The sequence below is a fragment of the Triplophysa dalaica genome, chromosome 16 (genome assembly GCF_015846415.1).
Source record: "Triplophysa dalaica isolate WHDGS20190420 chromosome 16, ASM1584641v1, whole genome shotgun sequence".
In the NCBI taxonomy this organism is placed as follows: Eukaryota; Metazoa; Chordata; class Actinopteri; order Cypriniformes; family Nemacheilidae; genus Triplophysa; species Triplophysa dalaica.
The window spans coordinates 2140951-2166814 of record NC_079557.1 but is presented as its reverse complement, the minus strand read 5'-3'; the positions used below and the strand labels follow the sequence as shown (position 1 = coordinate 2166814).

The following is a 25864-nucleotide window of genomic DNA, read 5'->3' as shown; positions in this document are numbered from 1 at the left end:
AATTAGAGACCATTGAATTTGAGCGCAGCTACCAGACGTCACGTCTAAACCAAATCCAAAACAGTTCAAGACATTCAGTCTGTTGTGGAGTTTCATGTTCAGGATGCTGTCACATTCGTGCCGTTTACTGAAATGCTTTTGTTCTGTGGTAAACATTTTTATGATGAGTAAAACATTGTTTATGGATTAAAGCCGTCTCTGTCATGAGCAGATTGGATTGGGGGAATGTGTCTGCTGTAGTTTCTCTTCTTCTGAGTGAAAGATAACCCGGCTCACCCCTGTCCTATTCTGTCAGAGCAATCGTACAAAAAATAATGATCAAACTTTATTCGGACTAAAATACACTCAGAGGTTCATCTTTCTTAAGATATGAGTCGTAGTTGTGTGTGTTTGTTTGATGGCATCTGTTCGCTTAACACTAACATATGGCAGAATTTGTTTCCTTTTGATTAAAAATGGATTAAAACAATACAGGATTTAATCGGAAACATCTTTGTCTTGTTCCAGTTGCAATTAAAACATGTGAAAGATGTAGACATTACAGCCAGGAGTGAAAATAGTTTGTCCGATATTGAAGGAAACCTTTGAATCTGTACGTGTCTGAGATCTTGTAGTTCCTTGTATCAGTCTCAGGTTTTAAGGAAGATATTTGGAAGAATGTCATATCTTATCACACATTTACTGCCATAGCAGGTAAAATACATACTATGGGAGTCAATGGGGATGAGATCTGACATTCTTCCAAATATCTTCCGGTGTGTTCAGCAGAACAAAGACATGTTTACAGGTTTGGAAAAATCTGAGAGTGAGTAAGTGATGACAGAATTGTCATTTTTTGGGGGAAATTATTCCTTTATTACTAATCGGTTTTATGTTAAAGCCAACGTGAAATGCTATCCACTTTTCTGTGCTGTGACAATTACAATTAAACGGGATATTTAATGAGGAAAAAATGTAGGCCAGGAATAGCTTGGATGGTTTATATCGGGTGGATAGAGTCATTAAAAGTTTTTTCAGTAACAAGCTGTTTCTTTTTTATCTAACATATGCCGATAAATCATTTTCTACAGATCAGCAACAGCTATATTTTTAAACTCTGGGGGGTTCTCTATGTTTTTCTTTGCACCTTCTGCAATAATCTTAAATCTAAATGCATTCTGATGTTTTTGAGGTTGATCCAGTAGTGGTTTGGTGTGATTTGTTTTAAAACAGCACAGGTGTAGTATAGTAGAGTGTAATGTGCAGGATGGTGTGTTGGCAGCATCTGTTGTGTTTCTGTGGGGGAGGTGATGGGAGTTAAGCTATATTGACCACTACACCGGCAGACCTGCTCTCCAGCACACGTGTGTGTGTCACAGACTCATTATCGTTCTTCATTATTCTGTCATATTAATCGCTTCCTTTTAAAGTTAATATTTATTAGCTATGACACATCATTCATTGCTATTTAGAAAATTTGTCTGTAGTTCTCTCTCCAAGCAGAATGGGCTCTCAGAAAAGCCCCCTCCTACTTTAATGCCGTTTCCATGGCAACAGGCGTGCTCTGCAGAGCGGGTGCTTCTGCTGCCTGACAACATCACCCCCTCCCCCTTTTTTCTCTCGCACATTTCTCTCTTTCTCCAGTATATGCATAATGAACATTACACACATGCATACAGATGCCTATACAACCATACTTTGTTTTCTCTAAGAAAACCCTCTATGTCAGATAAATTGTCTAATTTACACATTACGAAATATACAGTTTTTTTGTTCATGGTGCCACATTTCATAATCTATTTTAATTGTAGTACACTCAATAGTTATCACACCATATGTACGCTGTATTTAATCTACATCGGCGTTATTGACAGTATAGATATTATGTATTCTGTCAAATAAATATCCACTGCCCCACCCTTGATGATATCACACACACTATCCAATCACTCCCTCTGCTGTCCACAATGCCTTCATGCAATCTCAGCCATGTTACTCATGCATGAAAAAAAGTTATTCTCAGACACAAGCATCTATTTCATAAATAGGCTGTAGATTGTCTGTTTTGTCAGTGATAATGGTTAATGTCAGCAGAACATATGAAAGTACTGTGAAGCAGAAATAAAACTAGATCATTAAGTGTCAAGATCAAGCAACATTAGTTTGAATTTAATAATTAATAATGGACTGTAAGCTTTGAGGCTTTGTTTGACTTTGTCTACTTGTTTTACTCCAAGTAGAAAGTCTGGTGATGTGCTGTTTGTATTTATTTAGTTTGAAGTTATTTTTAGTTTCTTATTTCATATTTGTGATAAACTGACCTGTTGTAGTGTTTATTAATATTATGTGTATATATTTAGTGTTGTTTTACAGTATGTCATATTAAAGACACTTTCAATCTCTCCCTTTTGATGTGCCCTAACATTTTGATTACCAGTGCAGATTATGATTATTAATATTTGATATTGGTTTGAATATAAAAGAGGATGGCAGCAAAACGTAATCCCTGGATTATACAAAATGTGACCAATGTTACATTTGAGCAATGTAACAATGTGACCCTCTCTCTCTCTCTCTCTCTCTCTCTCTCTTTCTAATACATAAAAGCACATCTTTAGAAAATGTGCAGTGAAATTTGTAGCAGCAGGACTGCAAGAGAAAAGATCAACATAGAAAAATAGACATGCCCCACTTTCTCTCTTCTCTCTCTCTTTCACACACACAATCTCACAATTTTATTAACTGACCTCATGTACACCGAGAAAGACAGACGTCAAATGAGATTATCTGGATGTGAATGGCATCGTGTCACACAATTCCTCTAGTAGTATGAGATTAGACCGTGTATGTGAGTGTTTGTGTGAGGAAGGTAGAGAAAGCAGTGCACCTTTTCTTTTCTTTTGAAATAAATGTTTTAGGTTTTATGTAAGAAAACAACACATACTTTTCAAAACAAAGAATGTACTGTCACACTGTATGTTTGTATGTTAGTAGACATGTTCATAATGTGATGTAATACACATGTGTTAACGTGCCTAAAACATTTTTGAGATTGGGAAATTACTTTATAAAAAGAAAACTTGCTCTTTATTATTTTAAAGCAACTTCTTCATAGTTTTCAAGCATGATAGATTGAAATGTTTATTTTTAAATATTGTTTTAGGTTGATGCTGTGCCTCTTACTAGTGCTAAGTGTTCATACTCTGACCCTGTGGATGTGAAACAATTATTCGCGATTTATTGCATCCAGAACAAAAGTTTGTGTTTACATAATATATGTCTATGAACTGTGCATATTCATTTTGTATTTATATAGGAAATATTTAGATGTATTTATTTATTTTTACCAGTAATTTAAATAAGATAAAAACATTTATTAATTTTATAATTTTCTTAAATATGTATCTGTATGTGTTAATAACTGCTAAAACAATATACGCAGTACAATATATATATATTTGTGTGTGTATGATGAATTTGGTTCCAAAATGAGAACTCTGCTTTTTAACTTTTTCAAACATCATGTTTTTTTATGATGTAATCATGTTTTTATTGTGTTTTATATTGTTTTATTGTGTTAATTAGTTGTAGTGTTTTGTTATTGTTGCTTTAATCAAAACAAACCTACTGCAGTTTGATTGATATTAATTGAAATGCACAATGAAAAACATGTTTTATTTCATTTTGGACCCAAACTCCTCATATATAAACACAGACTTTTATTCTGGGTTCAATTAACCACGATTAAACATTTGACATCCATACTCTTTGCCTCTCCTTACCTGTCGTGTTACAGTCACACACTAGTGAAGAAGAGGACTCCGTTGAGTACATTAAGTTATTAAAACATTTATTGACTTGAGTTTGAACCAGCTGTTGTTTTACATCTGTTCTGTGTGTCTAATTATCATTTTTTTTCAAAATAAAAAATTTGGATTAACATTATTATTTTGCCACTTTATAACTAAAGCAGTACATATTGTTTAAACGGAACAAATGACAGCAGAGGACAGGAATGTCTAAGGTTGCTGGTTTTAGGGGATTAATGTGTTTAGATAAGTTTCAGTTTAATTTGAGCAATTGCTGATGTCATTTTTTTTCACGGCTGATCAGCTCAGGAGCTTTTTTTGTTGTTAATGGAACCGCTCAATGGTCCATTTCAGTTTGCACAGTTTCTACTCTGATGTTCAATAATTAGTCAATACAGTTAGACAGATTTGTCAGTGTTAAAATTAATTAAACAAAGTATTTATTCATTATTTGTTCATTTTACCTAATGAAGCAAATATTTATGTAAATATTCTAAAACAAATAAAGTTGAATTTTTAACTCTGGACCTGTAAACTTAACTATTCTTAACTTAAACGTATTCTTGATTTTGTCAGCATTTTGCATCATATGCATGTATTTTCTATCCAGCAGTTATCTCAAGATTTTAGCTCCAGTGTTTCCTCTTCAGTTGTAAATGTGTCTAACTTCCTCTTATTAAATAAACTATATTGGTATATATTATATATAAATAAAAATAGTTGAATTTATTGTTCCTCATGATTATAAACTCTTAACATCTTGTAATTGTGAACATTGATCATTACCATTAAGATCTTATATTGAGTTTTCTATGCTTCATTATTAGTCATTCTTCAGCTCCACTAATTCAATGTCTACTTAACAAGATGGTGTCTATAGTCCAGCCCCAAAATACCTTGATTTGGATGACATGGCATGATTGGATATGCACTGCAGACAAAACAATTTATTGTGAATTGAAGTAATGTTATGAAAGATGGTGGTCTAGTGGGTTAAACCACTGAACTGGTAAATCAAAGGTTGCTGGTTCGATCCCAGCAGCCACCACCAGTGTGTCCTTGAGCAAGACACTTTACTCCACGTTGCTCCAGGGGGATTGTACCTGTAATAAGTGCACTGTAAATCGCTTTGGATAAAAGCGTCTGCCAAATGCCTAAATGTAAATGTAAATGAAAAAGCTTGCTTATGTGAGAAACTTAATAAAATAGGCTGTACGTCTGGGGTCAACAGATATAAAACTAAAACCATACAAAATATTCAAGGTATTTTTTTGTAGGTCAAAGTAAACTGTTGTCAGTGATGATTTCGTGTGCTGCGTGTTGAGATTTTACATTGTTAGCACCCTGCGTAATTGTGGATTATTGCCTAATGATGCAATTTAAATTTGACAATAGTACATAGCAAACTTTATTTGCTGATTCTAAAATAAAATAGTACAATTATAATTAAGAGTCTGTTTCAGCGCTAGCCGAATGCTGTAGAATGATAACAATTGTAAGTGTAGTCTGGTGCATCTACACTTTTATCTCAGAATCTCATTCCATGCAGTTCATGTGAAGACCACTGTGTGTCACTATTGTTCTACATACTTTACTGAAGAATGGTGTGTCCTTCCTCCTCCTCTTCATGGTCAGTCTCCACCCTCCCTCTCTCTCTCTCTCGCTCTCTCCATGCTCTCCTCTCTCATTGCTTCTCTTACCCTTTCTTATCTATCTCTCGGTGTACTCAACCACCTTATGACAGGACGTCGTCGTTTTTTGCAAAAACCATCAAGTACATTGTGGAATATTGCATGGGGAATTTTGTACTTGCAGCTTTGAGGATTTTTTATGGATGTTACTTTTTCCCCCGTTGTGTGGATTTACTTCTGCTGAGCGTTTGTCTGTGTAGAAGGTTTGACTGAATTCTTTTGTGTCTCATCAACGATTGAAAGGGATTCTCTCAAATGGAAGTGAAATGTATTTTATGGGTCTTGGTGATAATTTAATCCTGTAGAATATAAAGTGCAGCCATGTTTATATCTACACAGGGGCATTTTATAGCGTGCTTTTCATTCGCTTTGGTCTGTCATATCCTGGGAACAGTAAGCGGGCAGATTTCATACAGTGTGTCAGAGGAGGTTAAACGGGGAACCACAGTCGGTTATTTAGCAAAAGATATCAGCATTTCGATAAAAGACCTGCAGTCTCGGGGCTTCCGCATAGTGTCCGGCTCTAAAAAGCAGTATTTTAGTTTGAATACAGAGACGGGCGCTCTGCAGGTGAGTGAGCGTATTGATCGCGAGGAGCTTTGTGCAGACGCGCCCTCTTGCGCCGTTAATCTGGAGGTCGTAGTGAACAGTCCACTGCAACTTTACAGAGTAAAAGTAAATATCCTCGACAATAATGATAACTCTCCGGTGTTTCCTATGATCTCTGTAGTGATTAATGTCAGTGAAAGCACGGCACCTGGTGTGCGCTTTCCTCTGGAGAGCGCGCATGACGCAGACATTGGAGTAAATTCAATTAAAACATATAAGCTTACAGTCAGCGATTACTTCTCTTTAGATGTACAAACTCATAGTGATAAAACTGTTTCCGCTGAATTAGTGCTTCAAAAGACTTTAGACAGAGAGAAAACTCCGCGGCTCGATTTTACAGTAATTGCAATTGATGGTGGATCTCCTGCCAGGACAGGAACTATATTAATAGAGGTTAATGTGTTAGATATCAATGACAATGCTCCAGTTTTCAGTAAATCATTGTATAAAGTATCTGTATCAGAACACGCACCAATTGGCACCACGATAACTAGATTACAGTCTCGAGATCTCGACGAAGGTTTGAATGGAGATATCATTTACTCTTTCATTAGTCGTACGCCTCCAAACATTCTGGCGAAGTTTGATATTGACACGCAAAGTGGCGATGTCAGGATTAAAGGTGATATTGATTATGAGGAGAATAACGCTTTTGAGATCAGAGTTCAAGCCACCGATAAAGGCCAGGTGACTATGTCGGGGCACACTAAACTTTTAATAGAGGTCCTAGATATTAACGATAATCCCCCAGATGTTACTGTAACGTCACTACTTAGCCCAGTAGAGGAAAACGCGGGGAAGGGCACGGTGATTGCTCTAATGACAGTGTCAGATCCAGACTCGGGAAAAAACGGAGCAGTTCTTGTCCGACTTGCAGGGCCCAGTCCGTTTAAATTACAGTCGTCCTTTCAGAACTACTATTCATTGGTTTTAGATGGCGTACTGGACCGTGAACATTTAACAGAGTACAATATAACGGTACTTGCAGAAGATGAAGGTTCGCCGCCCATGTCCATAGCTAAAATAATACACGTGCAGGTCGCGGATGTGAATGATAATGCGCCCCGCTTTCCGGGTCAGGTCGAGTATGCATATCTGCGTGAAAACAGCAAAGTCGGTTCGATTATATGCACGCTGACTGCCTCTGATGCGGATATTATGGACAATGCACATATAATGTATTCTTTACTGCAAAGCTCTGTCAACGGTACCCCCGTCACAGCATTTCTTAAAGTAAACCCGTCGACTGGTGAGATCGATAGCATGCAGTCATTTAACTATGAGGAGATTAAAACGTTTCAGTTTAAAGTTCAGGCCACAGACTCTGGTGTTCCTCCACTCAGCAGTAACGTGACTGTAAATGTTTTTATTCTGGATGTGAACGACAATAGTCCCGCGATTCTCGCCCCCTATTCCGAGCACGGTTCCGTTAACACCGAGAACATTCCCTATTCTGCTGAGGCGGGCTACTTTGTGGCCAAGATCAGGGCTGTAGATGCGGATTCTGGTTACAATGCGCTGCTGTCTTATCACATCTCTGAACCCAAAGGAAACAATCTGTTTCGAATCGGAACCAGCAGCGGAGAGATCAGGACTAAGAGGAGAATGAGTGACAATGATTTGAAAACCCATCCGTTGATCGTTTTGGTTTCTGATAACGGAGAGCCCTCACTGTCAGCGACTGTGTCTATTGATGTCGTGGTTGTTGAGAACACAGTGGACGTCAAGACTCAGTTCAGACAGGTTCCTATCAAGGAGGAGAGTTTCTCGGATTTAAATCTGTATTTGCTGATCGCCATTGTGTGTGTATCCGTCATCTTTTTACTCAGCCTCATTAGTTTAATAGCTGTAAAATGCCACAGGAAAGAGGGCAGTTTGGGCAGGTACAGCGCCCCAATGATCACCACCCACCCTGACGGGACCTGGTCTTACTCCAAATCCACTCAGCAGTATGACGTGTGCTTTAGCTCGGACACACTGAAGAGTGACGTAGTGGTTTTTCCTGCGCAATTTCCGCCACCAGATGCAGAACTGATCAGTATTAATGGAGGAGAAACTTTCACCCGAACGCAAACACTTCCTAATGCAGAGAAGGTAAGGTGTGAGTGAATTATATTTACAACTTTTGCTTTGTGTTTCCATGGTATAGTTGGTATTTTTATCGTTTCTTTGACTTGTTCCAACTGACTTTTAAGTTTCTTTTAAATTAGGAGTCTATTCAATCATAAGAAGTATGTAGTAGTGCATGTAACGTGTTGACTTAAAATACTACATAAATTAACTGTGAACGTAATGCACAATTTCCTTGTTACGACTAAATCAGTTTTAAAGCAACAAAGAACTTATGACACACATTTATTTGGAATTACATCCAGGTAAAACAGTATCAGTTTTACAATTTAAACAAACATTGATGGTTCAGCACCGCGGACAGCTCTAAACCTGCGCACAATTCCATTTAAACATCATGTAGCTGTGGTCTAGATAAATTGACATTATGGCAATTTCAATTCTTTGTTATAAAATAATTTTGTTGTACACTAGAACTATATAAAAAGGTGGAAAAAGTATTAAATATTTGGGATAAAAATGTAACATATTTTATTAAGGACTCCAATTTGGCATAATCTTTTTTTGTCTGATATTTAAGCATTAAACCACGTGGTGTCACTGCAGTCTGTTGAATCTCGAATTTTCCCTTTCGTTCAAAAGCTCCTCCTGGTTTCAATGGGGCGGAGATTTCATAGGGCTTTGTTTCAGAAAGACTGGACGCGAGAGAGAGCGGACGCCTTACTTTGTGTCTTTAAAGTGGAATATTTCCTTCGATTTATCTTCCCGCATTGATATATGGAATACTATATTTTTCCTGGAGGATCATTGCTCGGGCATCATTTCTTGTCATAATGCTTCTGGCTCGTAGAAGGAATTCTTCGGTGACCTGTATTCTGTTTGTTCTCCTGGCGAACTGTTTTGGTGTGGTGTCAGGACAGCTCTCCTATTCGGTACAAGAGGAGGTAAATCCGGGAACAACAGTGGGAAATATCGCTAAGGATTTAAATCTAAATGTTCAGGAACTGGAGTCGCGCATGTTTCAGATTGTCACTGGGTCAAAGAGAAAATATTTCGAGGTAAATCTGAAAACTGGATTTTTGTATGTACGTGAAAGAATAAACAGAGAGGAGCTTTGTGCCAAATCATCTAAATGTACAGTAAATGTAGAGGCAGTTATCAACAATCCATTGAAGCTTTATCAAATCGAGATTAGTGTTTTAGACGTTAATGACAATTCTCCGTATTTCAGTGAGAAATCACAAACAATAGAAATTGCGGAGAACACATTGCCTGGGGTTAGATTTCCTTTGCATCATGCTACAGACACAGACGTTGGAAAGAATTCAATAAATACTTATAAGCTTAACTCAAATGAATATTTTTCTCTAGCTGTGCATAAAGGTGGAGAGCAAAGTGTTTCTGCTGAGTTACTGCTGCAGAAAGCTTTAGACCGAGAGAAACAGTCTGTGATTCAGCTCACACTGACCGCTGTAGACGGAGGAACACCGTCGAAAACAGGCACGTCTCTTATAATCATTAAACTTTTAGATATCAATGATAATATTCCAGTTTTCAGTAAGCTATTGTACAAAACAACAGTATTTGAAAATGTGGTTACTGGAACGACAATTGTTGTGTTAAATGCGACAGATATTGATGAAGGTCCCAATAGTGATATAGTTTATTCTTTGATCAAAAGAGATCAGAATAAAATCTTGCAGCTTTTTGAAATTGATCCAAATTCAGGGGCAATCTTAGTGAAAGGCAACATAGATTTCGAAGAGAACAACGCTTTTGAGATTCGCGCACAGGCAAGTGACAAAGGGCATCCTCCGATGTCCACGCAGTGTAAGGTTCTTGTTGAGGTGTTGGATATTAATGACAATAAACCCGAGATTACTGTGACGTCACTTCTCAGTCCAGTGAAAGAGGACGCGAGCATTGGAACCGCTGTCGCTCTCGTGTCAGTTATTGACGGCGATGGTGGCAAAAACGGCATGGTAAACTGCGCTGTGTCCAACAAAGTGCCCTTTAAACTTGAGACAAATTACAAAAATTATTATTCTCTTGTAGTGGATGGTAATTTGGACAGAGAGAGCGCGCATGAGTATAACGTGACCATCACAGCTACTGATGAAGGGACTCCACCTCTCTCTAGTACCAGTGTCATTACAGTACACGTTTCAGATGTTAATGACAATGTGCCGCACTTTCCAGAGCCTGTCATTAATGTTTATGTTAAAGAGAACAGTCAGATCGAGGCTGTTATTCATACAGTATCTGCTTTTGATCCTGATGTAGGTGATAATGCTCTGGTCACATATTCAATAGCAGGCGGCCATATTTCATCTTTGATCAACATAAACGCTGACAGTGGAGATATACACAGTTTACAGTCTTTTAGCTATGAGGAGATTAAAACGTTTCAGTTTAAAGTTCAGGCCACAGACTCTGGTGTTCCTCCGCTCAGCAGTAACGTGACTGTAAATGTTTTTATTCTGGATGAGAACGACAATAGTCCCGCGATTCTCGCCCCCTATTCCGAGCACGGTTCCGTTAACACCGAGAACATTCCCTATTCTGCTGAGGCGGGCTACTTTGTGGCCAAGATCAGAGCTATAGATGCGGATTCTGGTTACAATGCGCTGCTGTCTTATCACATCTCTGAACCCAAAGGAAACAATCTGTTTCGAATCGGAACCAGCAGTGGAGAGATCAGGACTAAGAGGAGAATGAGTGACAATGATTTGAAAACCCACCCGTTGATCGTTTTGGTTTCTGATAACGGAGAGCCCTCACTGTCAGCCACTGTGTCTATTGATGTCGTGGTTGTTGAGAACACAGTGGACGTCAAGACTCAGTTCAGACATGTACCTATCAAGGAGGAGAGTTTCTCGGATTTAAATCTGTATTTGCTGATCGCCATTGTGTGTGTATCCGTCATCTTTTTACTGAGCCTCATCAGTTTGATAGTTGTAAAATGCCACAGGACAAATGGCAATTTGGGTAGGTACAGCGCCCCAATGATCACCACCCACCCTGACGGGAGCTGGTCTTACTCCAAATCCACACAGCAGTATGACGTGTGCTTTAGCTCGGATACACTGAAGAGTGACGTAGTAGTTTTTCCTGCTGCATTTACACCAGCAGATGCAGAACTGATCAGTATTAATGGAGGAGACACTTTCAACAGAACACAAACACTTCCTAATAAAGAGAAGGTAGGTGTGAGTGAATTATATTTAACACTTTGGATTTTTGTTTCTATGGGATAGTTTGCATTTTTATCGTTTCTTTGACTATGTTCCAACTGACTATTAATTACCTTTTATATTTTACTCTGCAACAAAATTGTTTTAGAAAAAAAATATTGAAATTAACTATATATAGCTGTGGTCTACAAATTAATAAATGTCATGTTTAAATGGAGTTCTGCGGAGGGCTGGAGCTGTCCGCGGTGCTGAACACGAAATGTTTGTTTAAATCGTTGAACTGCTTCTGTTTCACCTGGTTTTAAATCTAAATTAATGTGTGTGTCATAAATAATTTTTTGTTTTAAAACTTATTTTGTGGTTACAAAGTAATGGTGCTGTACAATTATCGTTAATTTATGTAGCATTTCCTTGAATATAATTATATAATAATTTTGAAAAAGTATTCCATGAATTGAAATAATAATATTTAAAAAAATTATTGAGGACTTTAAAAATGACAAATAACTCCACTTAGGCAATATCTTTTTTTACGTGATATTTTTGCAAGAATCCGTGTGGTGTCACTGCAGTCCGTGGAATCTCGAATTCCCTTTCGTTCAGAAGCCCCTCCTGCTTTTAATAGGGCGGAGATTTCACAGGGCTTTGTTTCAGAACGACTGGATGCAAAAGAGTGCGGAGGCCTCATTTTGTCTTTAACGTGGATTAGGAATTTTTCTGCGATTTATCTACCAGGCTTGATATTACATGGAATTCAACATTTTTTCTGACGGATCATTGCTCGGGCTTCATTTCACGTCATAATGCTTCGAACGTGTAAAAGGAGATCTATTGTGACCTGTTTTCTGTTTGTTGTGTCGGAATGGTGTTTTGGTGGAGTATCAGGACAGCTCTCCTATTCGGTACAAGAGGAGGTAAATCCGGGAACAACATTGGGAAATATCGCTAAGGATTTAAATCTAAATGTTCAGGAACTGGAGTCGCGCATGTTTCAGATTGTCACTGGGTCAAAGAAAAAATATTTCGAGGTAAATCTGAAAACTGGATTTTTGTATGTACGTGAAAGAATAGACAGAGAGGAGCTTTGTGTTAAATCATCTAAATGTACAGTAAATGTAGAGGCAGTTATCAACAATCCCTTGAAGCTTTATCAAATAGAGATTAGTGTTTTAGACGTTAATGACAATTCTCCGTATTTCAGTGAGAAATCACAAACAATAGAAATTGCGGAAAGCACTCTGCCCGGGGTTCGTTTTCCTTTGCATCATGCTACCGACGCAGATGTTGGGAAAAATTCAGTTAATACTTATAAGCTTAACTCAAATGAATATTTTTCTTTAGCTGTGCACAAAGGTGGAGAACAAAGTGTTTCTGCTGAGTTACTGCTGCAGAAAGCTTTAGACCGAGAGAAACAGTCTGTGATTCAGCTCACACTGACCGCTGTAGACGGAGGAACACCATCGAAAACAGGCACGTCTCTTATAATCATCAAAGTTTTAGATAATAATGATAATGTCCCCGTGTTTAGCAAGTCATTGTACAAGACAAGCGTTTTTGAAAATGTGGACATTGGAACGACCATTCTTGTGTTAAATGCGACAGATATTGATGAGGGCCCCAATTGCGATATAGTTTATTCTTTAATCAAAAGAGATCAAAATAAAATTTTGCAGCTTTTTGAAATTAATCCGAATTCAGGGGCAATCATAGTGAAAGGCAATATAGATTTCGAAGAGAACAACGCTTTTGAGATTCGCGCACAGGCAAGTGACAAAGGGAATCCTCCAATGTCCGCACAGTGTAAGGTTCTTGTTGAGGTGTTGGATATTAATGACAATAAACCCGAGATTACTGTGACGTCACTTCTCAGTCCAGTGAAAGAGGACGCAAGCATTGGAACCGCTGTCGCTCTCGTGTCAGTTATTGACGGCGATGGAGGCAAAAACGGCATGGTAAACTGCGCTGTGTCCAACAAAGTGCCCTTTAAACTTGAGACAAATTACAAAAAATATTATTCTCTTGTAGTGGATGGTAATTTGGACAGAGAGAGCGCGCATGAGTATAACGTGACCATCACAGCTACTGATGAAGGGACTCCACCTCTCTCTAGTACCAGTGTCATTACAGTACACGTTTCAGATGTTAATGACAATGTGCCGCACTTTCCAGAGCCTGTCATTAATGTTTATGTTAAAGAGAACAGTCAGATCGGGGCTGTTATTCATACAGTATCTGCTTTTGATCCTGATGTAGGTGATAATGCACTGGTCACATATTCAATAGCAGGCGGCCATATTTCATCTTTGATCAACATAAACTCTGACAGTGGAGATATACACAGTTTACAGTCTTTTAACTATGAGGAAATTAAAACGTTTCACTTTAAAGTTCAGGCCACAGACTCTGGTGTTCCTCCACTCAGCACTAACGTGACTGTAAATGTTTTTATTCTGGATGAGAACGACAATAGTCCCGCGATTCTCGCGCCCTACTCCGAGCACGGTTCCGTTAACACTGAGAACATTCCCTATTCTGCTGAGGCGGGCTACTTTGTGGCCAAGATCAGAGCTGTAGATGCGGATTCTGGTTACAATGCGCTGCTGTCTTATCACATCTCTGAGCCCAAAGGAAACAATCTGTTTCGAATCGGAACCAGCAGTGGAGAGATCAGGACTAAGAGAAAAATGAGTGACAATGATTTGAAAACTCACCCGTTGATCGTTTTGGTTTCTGATAACGGAGAGCCCTCGCTGTCAGCGACTGTGTCTGTTGATGTCGTGGTTGTTGAGAACACGGGAGACGTCAAGACTCAGTTCAGACATGTACCTATCAAGGAGGAAAGTTTCTCGGATGTAAACCTTTATTTGCTGATCGCAATTGTGTCAGTGTCTGTCATCTTTTTACTGAGCCTCATCAGTTTAATAGCTGTAAAATGCCACAGGACAGATGGCAGTTTGGGCAGGTACAGCGCCCCAATGATCACCACCCACCCTGACGGGAGCTGGTCTTACTCCAAATCCACACAGCAGTATGATGTGTGCTTTAGCTCGGATACACTAAAGAGTGACGTAGTGGTCTTTCCTGCGCCTTATCCACCAGCAGATGCAGAACTGATCAGTATTAATGGAGGAGACACTTTCAACAGAACGCAAACACTTCCTAATACAGAGAAGGTAAGGTGTGAGTGAACGTTTTGAGAGTTTTGGTCTGGGTTTTCACACAGGATACGTTTAGGTTGTGATTTAAAAAAAGCTTTAGTTATTGTGTTCCCTTTGACACAAAATTGGCTATCATATTTTACCATGCAAACTAATAGTTAAAATTGGCCTGGTTGTATTTTTATTATAAAGCCTAAGTTTGTATAAATTTTAAGTTTTTGGCATAGTTTGAACCTATTTCCGTGATGATAATGACAATGTTGTGTAATTAAATGGCTGAAAAACGACCAATTTAATTTTATGTATTTATTGAATCTTCATTTACGCTCGTTCATTCACATAATAATTCAAACATGTTTTGTTGAATACACGCTCATATAGCACAATATGCTGCTCATTATTACATCTAAAATCTGATAATGTTTCCGTTCAATAAAGCTGATTTTTTCTTTTAGGCTATATGATGCTATAAAAAGTTAACATTTTACTTACAATGCAGACAATTACCAATTATGTCCTTATATATTTCACACATTTTTTGGGGGTGATGAATTTAAAAATCACAAAAAGCTGTAATTTGGTTTCATCCGCTTTTGAATTAGTATTATTTATGAATTGCTTGACATTAATGAATGAATCCGCGTGGTGTCACTGCAGTCCGTTGAATCTCGAAAAAAAATTGTACGGAAGCCCCTCCTGATTTTATTGGGGCGGAGATTTCACAGGGCTTTGTTTCAGAACGACTTGACGCAAGAGAGTGTACGAAGACCCCATTTTGTATCTTTAACATGGAACCTTTTATGCGATTAATTTCCCCTCGTCAGTAACTTGGAATTCCCATCTTTTTTATTCACGGATCATTATACCGGCTTCATCTGATTTTATAATGCTACCGATGTACAGAAGGAAATCTATTGTGACCTGTATTCTGTTTGTTCTGTTGGAGTGGTGTTGTGGTGCGGTGTCAGGACAGCTCTCCTATTCGATACAAGAGGAGGTAAATCCGGGAACAACAGTGGGAAATATCGCTAAGGATTTAAATCTAAATGTTCAGGAACTGGAGTCGCGGATGTTTCAGATTGTCACTGGGTCAAAGAAAAAATATTTCGAGGTAAATCTGAAAACTGGATTTGTGTATGTACGTGAAAGAATAGACAGAGAGGAGCTTTGTGTTAAATCATCTAAATGTACAGTAAATGTAGAGGCAGTTATCAACAATCCCTTGAAGCTTTATCAAATCGAGATTAGTGTTTTAGACGTTAATGACAATTCTCCGTATTTCAGTGAGAAATCACAAACAATAGAAATTGCGGAAAGCACTCTGCCCGGGGTTCGTTTTTCTTTAAATCATGCTTCAGATAGAGATGTTGGGAAAAATTCAATAAATACTTATAAGCTTAACTCAAATGAATATTTTTCTTTAGCTGTGCACAAAGTAGGTGATCAGAGTGTATCTGCCGAGTTATTGCTGCAGAAAGCTTTAGACCGAGAGAAACAGTCTGTGATTCAGCTCACACTGACCGCTGTAGACGGAGGAACACCATCGAAAACAGGCACGTCTCTTATAATCATCAATGTTTTAGATAATAATGACAATGTTCCAGTTTTCAGTAAATCGTTGTATAAGACATCCGTTTTCGAAAATGTGGCCATTGGAACGACAATTGTTTTGTTAAATGCAACAGACATTGACGAAGGCCCCAATAGCGAAATTGTTTATTCTTTACCTAAAAGAGATCAGAGTAAAATCTTGCAGCTTTTTGAAATTGATCCAAATTCAGGTGCAATCATAGTAAAAGACAACATAGATTTCGAAGAGTACAGCGCTTTTGAGATTCGCGCACAGGCCAGTGACAAAGGGAATCCTCCGATGTCCGCGCACTGTAAGGTGCTTGTTGAGGTGTTGGATATTAATGACAATAAACCCGAGATTACTGTGACGTCACTGCTCAGTCCAGTGAAAGAGGACGCGAGCATTGGCACCGCTGTCGCTCTCGTGTCAGTAATTGACGGCGATGGTGGCAAACACGGCATGGTAAACTGCGCTGTGTCCAACAACGTGCCCTTTAAACTTGAGACGAATTACAAAAATTATTATTCTCTTGTAGTGGATGGTAATTTGGACAGAGAGAGCGCGCATGAGTATAACGTGACCATCACAGCTACTGATGAAGGGACTCCACCTCTCTCTAGTACCAGTGTCATTACAGTACACGTTTCTGATGTGAATGATAATGCGCCGCGCTTTCCGAAGCCTGTCATTAATGTTTATGTGAAAGAGAACAGTCAGATCGGGGCTGTTATTCATACAGTATCTGCTTTTGATCCTGATGTAGGTGATAATGCCCGGATCACATATTCATTATTAGAGAGTTTTAAAAATGGTCCAGTAATATCTATGATCAACATAAACTCTGACAGTGGAGATATACACAGTTTACAGACTTTTAACAATGAGGAAATTAAAACGTTTCACTTTAAAGTTCAGGCCACAGATTCTGGTGTTCCTCCGCTCAGCACGAACGTGACTGTAAATGTTTTTATTCTGGATGAGAACGACAATAGTCCCGCGATTCTCGCGCCCTATTCCGAGCACGGTTCCGTTAACACCGAGAACATTCCCTATTCTGCTGAGGCGGGCTACTTTGTGGCCAAGATCAGAGCTGTGGATGCAGATTCTGGTTACAATGCGCTGCTGTCTTATCACATCTCTGAACCCAAAGGAAACAATCTGTTTCGAATCGGAATCAGCAGTGGAGAGATCAGGACTAAGAGAAAAATGAGTGACAATGATTTGAAAACTCACCCGTTGATAGTTTTGGTTTCTGATAACGGAGAGCCCTCACTCTCAGCGACTGTGTCTATTGATGTCGTGGTGGTTGAGAACACAGGTGACGTCAAGACTCAGTTCAGACATGAACCTATGAAGGAGGAGAATTTCTCGGATTTAAATCTGTATTTGCTGATCGCCATTGTTTGTGTTTCCGTCATATTTTTACTGAGCCTCATCAGTTTAATAGCTGTGAAATGCCACAAGAAAGAGGGCAGTTTGGGGAGGTACAGCGCTCCAATGATCACCACCCACCCTGACGGGAGCTGGTCTTACTCCAAATCCACTCAGCAGTATGACGTGTGCTTTAGCTCGGACACATTGAAGAGTGACGTAGTAGTTTTTCCAGCGCCATTTCCGCCTGCAGATGCAGAACTGATTAGTATTAATGGAGGAGACACTTTCAACAGAACACAAACACTTCCTAATAAAGAGAAGGTAAGCATCGTTAAATTGGACCTTTAAGGCTTTGTCATTTTCATTTTGCATTACTGTAGCCTACTTCTTGAGTGAATGGCTTGTCCAGGTTTTCTCCTCATGGCGATTTTACTCAGTAGAATCGCTGTTACTATCCGTGGTGCTGAAACATTTTATTTGCTTTCAAAGTAATTCATTTTGTTTATAGGTTTTTAATATATTTTTAGGTATTCTGCGTGTGCAGATTTCTGTTAGTATGATTTGCTTTTGTTCAGATACAATTAATGTAAAAACGTAATAAAATGCAGATTTTGGGAAAAATATGTATACGTTAAAGCTCATTTTAAAATAATATTTTATTTTTCTAATTAAAAAGGAGGCGAACATATAGTCCCCACTGATTTAATACTTTGGACTGAATGAAAACATCTAATTCAGCTCACACTGACCGTTGTAGTAGACGGTACTCTAGTAATCCTCTTCAAACAGCATTGTTTTTATTAATTAGTATATTAGGCCTAAACATTTTTGTGATCTTGGAATTTACTTTTCTAGTTGTACAGTTTTTCAACAGGGTTTACGTGTTTTCAATTATGATAGATGAATCTATCCGGAATATGTTCAATATTATAAGCATGCTTGTCCACGCGGTGTCACTGAGGACCTGTATGTGCTTTTGCTGTGTCTTTGTGTAGCTCCTCCTCTCAGTGGGCAGGGATCCACGCCTCGTCACAGGTCTTTGTTCGATAGCTCTATCCGCTATAAGACTTGTTTCTCGGTGTCTTTGCGATAACACCAAACATGTAATGGAATATACACACGACATTTTGATTATTTAGACGACAGTTGAATCGGGAGGAAATATGGACATAACAGAAAAGTGTTGTTTTTTAAAATGGATCTTATTTCTATTCGTATTTATCTGGAATCATGCAAACGGGCACATTGTGTATTCTGTATCTGAGGAGGTGACTGCGGGGACTACGGTAGGAAATTTAGCAAAGGATCTAAACTTGAATGCGCAGGACATTGAGAAGAGGGGATTTCAGATCGTCTCGGGACCTAATATAAGGTATTTTGATCTAAATGTAAAAAATGGAATTCTTTTTGTTCGAGAAAGAATTGACCGAGAGGAACTGTGCGGACGGCGCATTAAATGCGCTTTGGAACTTGAAGCCATTGTTAATGCACCTATGAACGTTTACAGATTTGAAGTAATTATTTTAGATGTAAACGACAATGCACCAGTTTTTCGCACGTCAAAATTGTTTCTAAATATTTCAGAACACACATTTTCGGGACAAACATTTACATTACCTAGTGCGTTTGACGCGGATGTGGGCAGTAATACAGTAAAGAGCTATAAAATGAGCCCGAATGATCATTTCTCTCTGGATGTTCAGAGCGGAGGAGAGCAGAGTGTATCTGCCGAGTTAGTGCTGCAGAAAGCTTTAGACCGAGAGAAACAGCCTGTGATCCAGCTCACACTGACCGCTGTAGACGGCGGAAAACCTCCAAAGTCTGGCACGACACAGATAATTGTTAATGTCATAGATGTGAATGATAATATTCCTGTTTTTGATAAACAATTATATAAAGCTCGAATACAAGAAAACACACATGCCGGTGCTTCCGTCATTACAGTCCACGCAAATGATGCAGACGAGGGTCTTAATGGAGAAGTCGTGTACTCGTTAATAAATCACGATAATGACAGCAGTGTTAACGCTTTTTCTATTAATCCAATAACTGGTGAAATTACCATCAAGAATCATTTAGACTATGAAACAACTACCTGCCGTTGAGATTCGTGTTCAGGCCGAGGACAGAGGGCAAAATCCACGAGCATCGCATTGCAAAGTCTTAGTTGAAGTAATAGATGTAAATGATGAAGTGCCAGAAATAAGCTTGATATCTTTAGTAAATGAACTGAGAGAGGATTCGCCTCCGGGTACAATGGTGGGATTAATCACAGTGAAAGATGGCGACGCTGGTAAAAACGGTGCCGTGCAGCTAAAACTAACAGACAAGCTGCCATTTAGATTGGAGAATACATATAAAAACAGATTCTCGTTGGTGGTTAACGATCCAATTGACAGAGAGAGCGCGCAAATGTATAAAGTGACTATCACAGCTACTGATGAAGGCTCTCCGCCTCTCTCCAGTACCAGTGTCATTATTGTACACGTTTCTGATGTGAATGACAACGCGCCGCGCTTTCCAGACCCTGTCATTAATGTTTATTTGATAGAGAACAGTCAGGTTGGAGCTGTTATTCATACAGTATCTGCGTTTGATCCCGATGAGGGTGATAATGCTCGGATCACATATTCTATGGTTGAAAGCTTTAAAAGCAGCCCTATAACATCCATGATCAACATAAACTCTGACAGTGGAGACATTCACAGTTTACAGACTTTTAACAATGAGGAGATTAAAACGTTTCAGTTTAAAGTTCAGGCCACAGACTCTGGTGTTCCTCCGCTCAGCACTAACGTGACTGTAAATGTTTTTATTCTGGATGAGAATGACAATAGTCCCGCAATTCTCGCGCCCTATTCCGAGCACGGTTCCGTTAACACCGAGAACATTCCCTATTCTGCTGAGGCGGGCTACTTTGTGGCCAAGATCAGAGCTGTGGATGCAGATTCTGGTTACAACGCACTTCTGTCTTTTCACATCTCTGAGCCCAAAGGAAACAATCTGTTTCGAATCGGAACCAGCAGTGGAGAGATCAGGACTAAGAGGAGAATGAGTGACAATGATTTGAAAACTTACCCGTTGACAGTTTTGGTTTCTGATAACGGAGAGCCCTCACTGTCAGCGACTGTGTCTATTGATGTCGTGGTTATTGAAAACACTGGTGACGTCAAGACTCAGTTCAGACATGTACCTATCAAGGAGGAGAGTTTCTCGGATTTAAATCTGTATTTGCTGATCGCCATTGTGTGTGTATCCGTCATCTTTTTACTGAGCCTCATCAGTTTACTAGCTGTAAAATGCCACAGGACAGAGGGCAGTTTGGGCAGGTACAGCGCCCCAATGATCACCACCCACCCTGACGGGAGCTGGTCTTACTCCAAATCCACTCAGCAGTATGACGTGTGCTTTAGCTCGGACACACTGAAGAGTGACGTAGTTGTTTTTCCTGCGCCATATCCGCCTGCAGATGCAGAACTTGTCTGTATTAATGGAGGAGACACTCTTACCAGAACGCAAACACTTCCTAATACAGAAAAGGTAAGACGAATAAATACATTAATTGGTTGCTTTTATCTAGGCTATTATTAATATTTGTTCCTAGTAATTCGAGGATGCAGACTGAAGTAGCGTAATCTCTTAAATGATTGTTTAGTAGTAAAGTATTTTATAGAGTGTGTGAGATGTTTGTACTTTCTTTGAAATTTGATTTGTTGAACTTTTTCGTGCCAAAGTTGTCTCGTAATATCAGTTTTTGTTCCGTTCATTTAATTAATCATAAGGTAGGCTATATATCATATCCTGAAAATTTTTGTTTTATTGGCTTTCATATTTTTTCGGAGGAAAATCAGTCTATGAAAGTTTTTACGTGCAGATTAGTAAAATCCACTATTGTATTGTGCTGTTGTATATCAAAAACGTAAAATCATCACACATTATACATCTAAGTCATTAGCGTGTTCTAACTTTTCGCTTTTTGATTTTTTTTATATTATCTGTAAAATTATATTTAAGGCATTTTAGGATGTTTTTTAAATTTAATAGCTTCGTAGTTTGTCCGGATGGTGTCGTCAGAGACCGACATTCTAGCCTCGGTAAAAGGGGCTTCTCCTCGGTTAAGGGCGGTTCAGTTTATCACGTGGGCCTTTTGTTCGTCACAAGCCACATTGCTTTCTCCGTTTTTGTAAGAGCTTCAAGGAATTACGACGTTGTGCGTGTTTATCGAATGGATCAAACGGATTTATTGAAAAAACATGAAAATGAGTAAAGAAGGATTTACGTCGTGGATGTATTTCATTTTACCATTCCTCATTTGGAGTAATGCTAAAGGGCAGATTGTCTATTCTGTGTCGGAGGAGGCAGATCCTGGAAACACAGTGGGGAATATAGCAAAGGATTTAAACCTGAATATTCCAGAATTGGAGATTAGAAGATTTCAGATCGTTAAAGGACCAAATAAGAGGTATTTTAGTGTAAATTTAAAGAGTGGCGATCTCGTCGTCAGAGAGAGAATAGACAGGGAACAGTTATGCGGAAAGAGCAGCAAATGCGCTTTGGAATTAGAAGCTGTTGTGAACTCCCCTTTAAACATGTATAGGCTGGAAATTAATGTTATAGACATCAACGATAATTTTCCTAGTTTTAAGTCATCAAAAATAGAACTGAATATCGTAGAGTCTGCTTTTCCTGGTGAGAGATTTACTGTACCGAGCGCGTTTGACGCAGATGTGGGCAGCAATTCGATAAAAAGCTACAAACTAAGCCCGAATGAACATTTCTCTCTGGATGTTCAGAGCGGAGGAGAACATAGTGTATCTGCCGAGTTAGTGCTGCAGAAAGCTTTAGACCGAGAGAAACAGCCTGTGATCCAGCTCACACTGACCGCTGTAGACGGAGGAAAACCTCCAAAATCAGGGACATCTGAAATTATTATTAATGTTGAGGATGTGAATGATAATATCCCCGTGTTTACCCACTCTCTTTACAAAGCACGGATAAAAGAAAATGCGCCCCCCGGCACGTCTGTTGTCACAGTTCAGGCTAGTGATTCTGACGAAGGGTTAAACGGAGAAATAATGTATTCGTTTATAAGTCACGATGATGATATTATCGCAGATGCTTTTACCATTGATTCTGTTAGTGGGCTAATCTCTGTTACAGGAAATATTGATCACGAAACAAACAATGCCGCAGAAATCCGTGTCCAAGCGAAAGATAAAGGCCAAAAACCAAGATCTGCTCATTGTAAAGTTTTAGTTGAAATTATTGACGTAAATGATAATGTACCAGAAACATCAGTGACATCTCTCGCTGAAACAGTGAGAGAGGACGCCAGTGCAGGGACAATGGTGGGATGGATAACTGTTAAAGATGGAGATGCAGGAAAAAATGGAGCTGTTGCCCTTAGAGTAAGCGGTTCTGCTCCATTTCGTATACAAAACACCTACAAGAATAAATATTCTCTTATGGTGGACGGTCCTCTAGACAGAGAAAGCACATTTGAGTATAACGTGACCATAACAGCTACTGATGAAGGGACTCCGCCTCTCTCTAGTATCAGTGTTATTACTGTACACGTTTCTGATGTGAATGATAACGCGCCGCGCTTTCCGAAGCCTGTCATTAATGTTTATGTGAAAGAGAACAGTCAGATCGGAGCTATTATTCATACAGTATCTGCTTTTGATCCTGATGTAGGTGATAATGCCCGGATCACATATTCCTTAGCAGGGGACCCAGTAACATCCATGATTAATATAATCTCTGACAGTGGAGATATACACAGTTTACAGTCTTTTAACTACGAGGAAATTAAAACGTTTCAGTTTAAGGTTCAGGCCACAGACTCTGGTGTTCCTCCACTCAGCACTAACGTGACTGTAAATGTTTTTATCCTGGATGAGAATGACAATAGTCCCGCGATTCTCGCGCCCTATTCCGAGCACGGTTCCGTTAACACTGAGAACATTCCCTATTCTGCTGATGCGGGCTACTTTGTGGCCAAGATCAGAGCTGTAGATGCGGATTCTGGTTACAATGCTTTGCTGTCTTATCACATCTCTGAGCCCAAAGGAAACAATCTGTTTCGAATCGGAACCAGCAGTGGAGAGATCAGGACTAAGAGGAGAATGAGTGACAATGATTTGAAAACTCACCCGTTGACAGTTTTGGTTTCTGATAACGGAGAGCCCTCACTGTCAGCGACTGTGTCTATTGATGTCGTGGTGGTTGAGAATACAGGTGACGTCAAGACTCAGTTCAGACATGAACCTATGAAGGAGGAGAATTTCTCGGATTTAAATCTGTATTTGCTGATCGCCATTGTGTGTGTATCCGTCATCTTTTTACTGAGCCTCATCAGTTTAATAGCTGTGAAATGCCACAGGACAGAGGGCAGTTTGGGCAGGTACAGCGCCCCAATGATCACCACCCACCCTGACGGGAGCTGGTCTTACTCCAAATCCACTCAGCAGTATGACGTGTGCTTTAGCTCGGACACACTGAAGAGTGACGTAGTGGTTTACCCTGCGCAATTTCCACCCATAGATGCGGAGCTGATCAGTATTAATGGAGGAGACACTTTCACCACAACACAAACACTTCCTAGTAAAGAGAAGGTAAGACATTTTGGACTCTTTAGATTGTTTGACACTTGGTTTTTATATTTCCCATTATCGATCGTAAATTGCAGTGACCGTATAGCTAGTATTGGATTAGCTCGTATACTTCAGCATGTCTTCTTCAAATCGATTTTTTGCATCAGATTTTTTTTTTGCTGTCCGTGGTGCTGAACACTTTGAAATTTTCAAATACTGGCTTTCTGTTTTATTTTGTTTAAATTTTTTAATTATAGTTAGTTGTATAGTTTTGTTGTAGTAGGAATTGTTCGTGTTCAGCTAAAATCAAAGTTTAATTGTCTGAGTTAGACTTCTTCTATTTGTTGTGTTCATTGTTAATTTCTTAATTTGGATGTTTTGTGAACTTTTTCAAAACGCAATTTACAGTTTTCACAAATTCTGCAAATTATATTCGACCTACTTATTATCAATATACATGTATTGCATTTGTTTTAAACAGGTTTCCGTAATTTTGTTTTGATTTGACATTTTCGTTTCTTTGTGGTTTGTGCACTCTCAGGAAAAAGATACAAAAGCTGTTACTGGAGTTGTACCCTTTCAATAAGTACCCGCTTGCAAACAAATACATAAAAGTACATCAAAGGTATTATAAAGGTAGTTATCGGTACCAAATGAATACATGTATGTACAGGGAAAGATTTAAATATTACATATTAAGATCTTTTAAAAGGGTGCCGCCACAGTTACATCTTAAAAATATTTGGACCATTTTTTTCGGACAGTCAAATAGTAAAGTTAGCCTAGATCTGCTTTAGCCGTCGTTATGTGAATATATTTATATTTACAGTTAAACATATTTTCTGTTTCACTCAAGCTATATCCACAAGGTGTCATCAGCTACCCGCGTTAAAATGTCTTTGTCTTCTCGATGTGACTCCTCCCGTTTTAGGGCAGGGCGTTAGAGGTTGCTCGCTTGGGCTTTGTTCGTTGGACTCCACAATAGAAAATTTGTAATCCGCTGTATAGTACAAGGTTGATTTTCCAACAAGATATGCGAAATTATTTGACTTGTCTTGTGGATGTATTTCGAATGGATCATGGCAAACTCGCTAAAACAACGGAATCTAATGTGGATTTATCTTACAATACTTTATTGCCTTTTAAGGATATCCTTTGGGCAGATTGTGTTTTCTGTCTCGGAAGAAGCGAATGCCGGGACTGTTGTTGGGAATTTAGTCAAAGATTTAAACCTTAATTTACAAGATCTGGAGCACCGTGGGTTTCAAATCGCATCTGGTCCCAACCAAAGGTATTTCGATGTTAATATAAAAACGGGTATCCTTAAAATTAAAGAGAAAATAGACCGAGAGCAGCTGTGCGGAAAAAGCTTAAAATGTGTTTTGGAATTGGAGGCCATTGTAAATTCGCCATTAAACATGTACCGATTCGAAGTTAATGTATTGGATATAAACGACAATTCACCCATCTTTCACACGTCATCGTTACAATTAAATATCACAGAGGCGTCATTTATAGGGGAAAGATACTCTTTACCCAGTGCGTTTGACGCAGATGTGGGAAGTAATTCGATAAAGATCTACAGGCTGAGCCAGAATGAACATTTCTCTCTGGATGTTCAGAGTGGAGAAGATCAGAGTATATCTGCTGAGGTAGTGCTGCAGAAAGCTTTAGACCGAGAAAAACAGCCCGTGATCCAGCTCACACTGACCGCTGTAGACGGAGGAAAACCTCCTAGATCAGGGACAATAAATATAATTGTTAATATCATAGATGTTAATGACAATATTCCCGTCTTCACAAAGTCGCTT

General features: G+C 39.0%; 1 protein-coding gene across 7 annotated transcripts in view; it reads left to right on the top strand.

Annotated features, from left to right (window-relative positions):
* The window catches only part of LOC130437733 (protocadherin alpha-C2-like), an 89303-nt gene that overhangs the window by 24695 nt on the left and 38744 nt on the right, over window positions 1-25864 (top strand). For 2 of the 7 annotated variants that reach the window (XM_056769260.1, XM_056769262.1), the window contains exon 1: window positions 21649-24074. The exons of 3 other annotated variants lie outside the window; for them this stretch is intronic. In XM_056769260.1, the coding sequence (XP_056625238.1) occupies window positions 21711-24074 (2364 nt within the window). In that variant the 5' untranslated portion in view covers window positions 21649-21710. Of the gene's footprint in view, window positions 1-5528; window positions 8183-12028; window positions 14526-21648; window positions 24075-25864 lie in introns of those variants that run through there. 2 more of the 7 variants (XM_056769255.1, XM_056769259.1) reach the window with 2 other exon arrangements.